The sequence below is a fragment of the Morone saxatilis genome, unplaced genomic scaffold, assembly GCF_004916995.1.
Source record: "Morone saxatilis isolate NCDOM2014 unplaced genomic scaffold, NCSU_SB_2.0 Contig2, whole genome shotgun sequence".
Classification (NCBI taxonomy): Eukaryota; Metazoa; Chordata; class Actinopteri; family Moronidae; genus Morone; species Morone saxatilis.
This window is the reverse complement of record NW_023339762.1, coordinates 26349463-26351492: the sequence shown is the minus strand read 5'-3', so window position 1 is coordinate 26351492 and position 2030 is coordinate 26349463. Positions and strand designations below refer to the sequence as shown.

Genomic DNA, 2030 nt, shown 5'->3' with positions numbered 1-2030 from the left:
TGTGTGTGTGTGGATGCTGACCCAGACAGCTGAAGGTCACAGAGGTCACAGGAGCAGAGGGGATGACACATCCTGACGTCCTCGTCTCTCTCTCCTTCACTCAGCAGACATTCCACCTCCACTTCGTTTCCATTCGCTATGTGCTACAACACACACACACACACACAGGAGAAATTAATATACCTGTATGATCACAAACATCGACATTCCCTAAAACACCACTTGTCTTCACACTGGGGACCGTTAGAGGAACGTCAACCTCAGCGCTCAGCCTTAATGATTACTGTTTGGAAAACTGGTGAAAGTGATGGATTCTGGGATGTCTGCTGAGTGGGTTAGCTTCCTGAACTCACCTCAAACAGACAGTTGATGGGCGTGGCAGCGCTCTGAGACAGAAGACTCATCCTCTCTTTGAACAACGCCTTGTCATTCAGCTCACCTGAGCCCTGAGGGGACAGAGAAAACACAGTCGACCTTCAACGCCTGCTGAGAAACAACGCGGGAATAAAATCTGCCTTCCTGTGCGACTCACGGTGTTCTGCAGCTTCCCCAGGTTGATGTACTCCACCGCTGCCTCGAAGGTGCTCAGACAGTAGCTGAGCTCATCTTTACTGGAGTGGCTGAAGCAGAAGTTCCTGATGTAGCTCAGGTTGGCCATCCTGAGGACAACAGTAACTGTGATTGACCGACTACACAGAGAGAAAACACGCAGGCTAACATTTCTTGAGACCAAGAACTGAGAGTGTTTTGCTTTATAGCGGAGTAAAGTCAGACTGAAGCTAACAGGCAACAGTTTGGTGCTGAAATCAAAGACTGCATCAGTTTTAACCTGGATTGTCTCATTTTTCTACCAAAACCAGTTCAGCAATTCTAGCTATAATTGCATAAAAGTGACCTTTGTGCAGGAAGGTGGTCCAACTTCACATCTATGAGATCTACTGAGGAAAATCACAGCTGAGGGCAAAGATGTTTCTAGTATTTAACTTAGTTATTGTTCACTGTTTGTTATTTGCAGGTATGTGTTGTTCTTTTAATATCCAACCGCTGATAAATATATGTAGAAAGGGAGTATAAGATTATGTATGTCTTTATGCACTGTGGAGGGACAAAAACAATCAGTTTCAATCATTTTAAAATGTGTTTTTTTTTGTAATTCAGCTGCTGTGGAAGATGGACAAGAAGTTCTGTTACAGTGTACAGTCAGTAATAGAGGCTTACTGATTACTAATAATCAGTATCTGTGTCGGCCCTAGCAGGGCTGCAGACCCTCTCCGGTTGACTCATGACAGACAGGAGTGATGCTACTGGACGTTTACACACTCCAGAAACGACAGATCAGCTTTTTTGTTTCCTCAAAACAACCCAAAAAAGATCAAAGGTCACAGTGAATCCCCACTCCAGGCTCACCAGTTAGGGATTTCAGTCTTCACCAGCAGATAGAGGATGACAGACAGCAGGTCGTCCGCACTCACAGCCTCTATGCTGACTGCAGGGGAAGACACACACACACACACACACACACACTCAGTGAACACAGCAAAACCCACAAAAAATAACACTTTGAGTCCTGACACTCTGCCTCTGTCCGGAGCAAATGACTAAATTGGCCGCTGGACAAACATTAATTAGGAGCCGATCGTACCACTCTGCTGACTGACAGCGGGGTTGTTGTGGGCCAATAAGCTCGGATTTCCAAAGCAAACTGGACAAACACATTAGACGCCGACAGAGCAGGTATTGTCCTGTGAGCTGATCTGATTATAGACAGTGAGAGCGCGCTCAGAGATCATGTGGAGTTCACTCCGCCTGTCCAGAGAGGCGAACGGCTGACTTACACACTGACCAGACAAAATGTGAGTCACACTTCCTCCCTGATGAGGTCAATCATCAATAAATGTGCAATATAACCGACTACAGCGTGAGATAAAGAAACTCAGTCAGTGGACAGAAAGAGTGTTTCATATGTAAGATACTGAATCACTTCACGTGTTATTTTTATCTTTTAATCAGTGTTTATCAGCAGAGAGTGA

General features: G+C 45.4%; 1 protein-coding gene across 1 annotated transcript in view; it reads right to left on the bottom strand.

The window, feature by feature from the left end:
- Positions 1–2030, bottom strand: part of ankrd27 (ankyrin repeat domain 27 (VPS9 domain)) — a gene marked incomplete in the record, with an annotated part of 18036 nt that overhangs the window by 10090 nt on the left and 5916 nt on the right. The window contains 4 exon segments of the mRNA XM_035665736.1: positions 22–143; positions 354–446; positions 533–659; positions 1408–1486. Coding sequence (XP_035521629.1) covers positions 22–143; positions 354–446; positions 533–659; positions 1408–1486 — 421 coding nt within the window.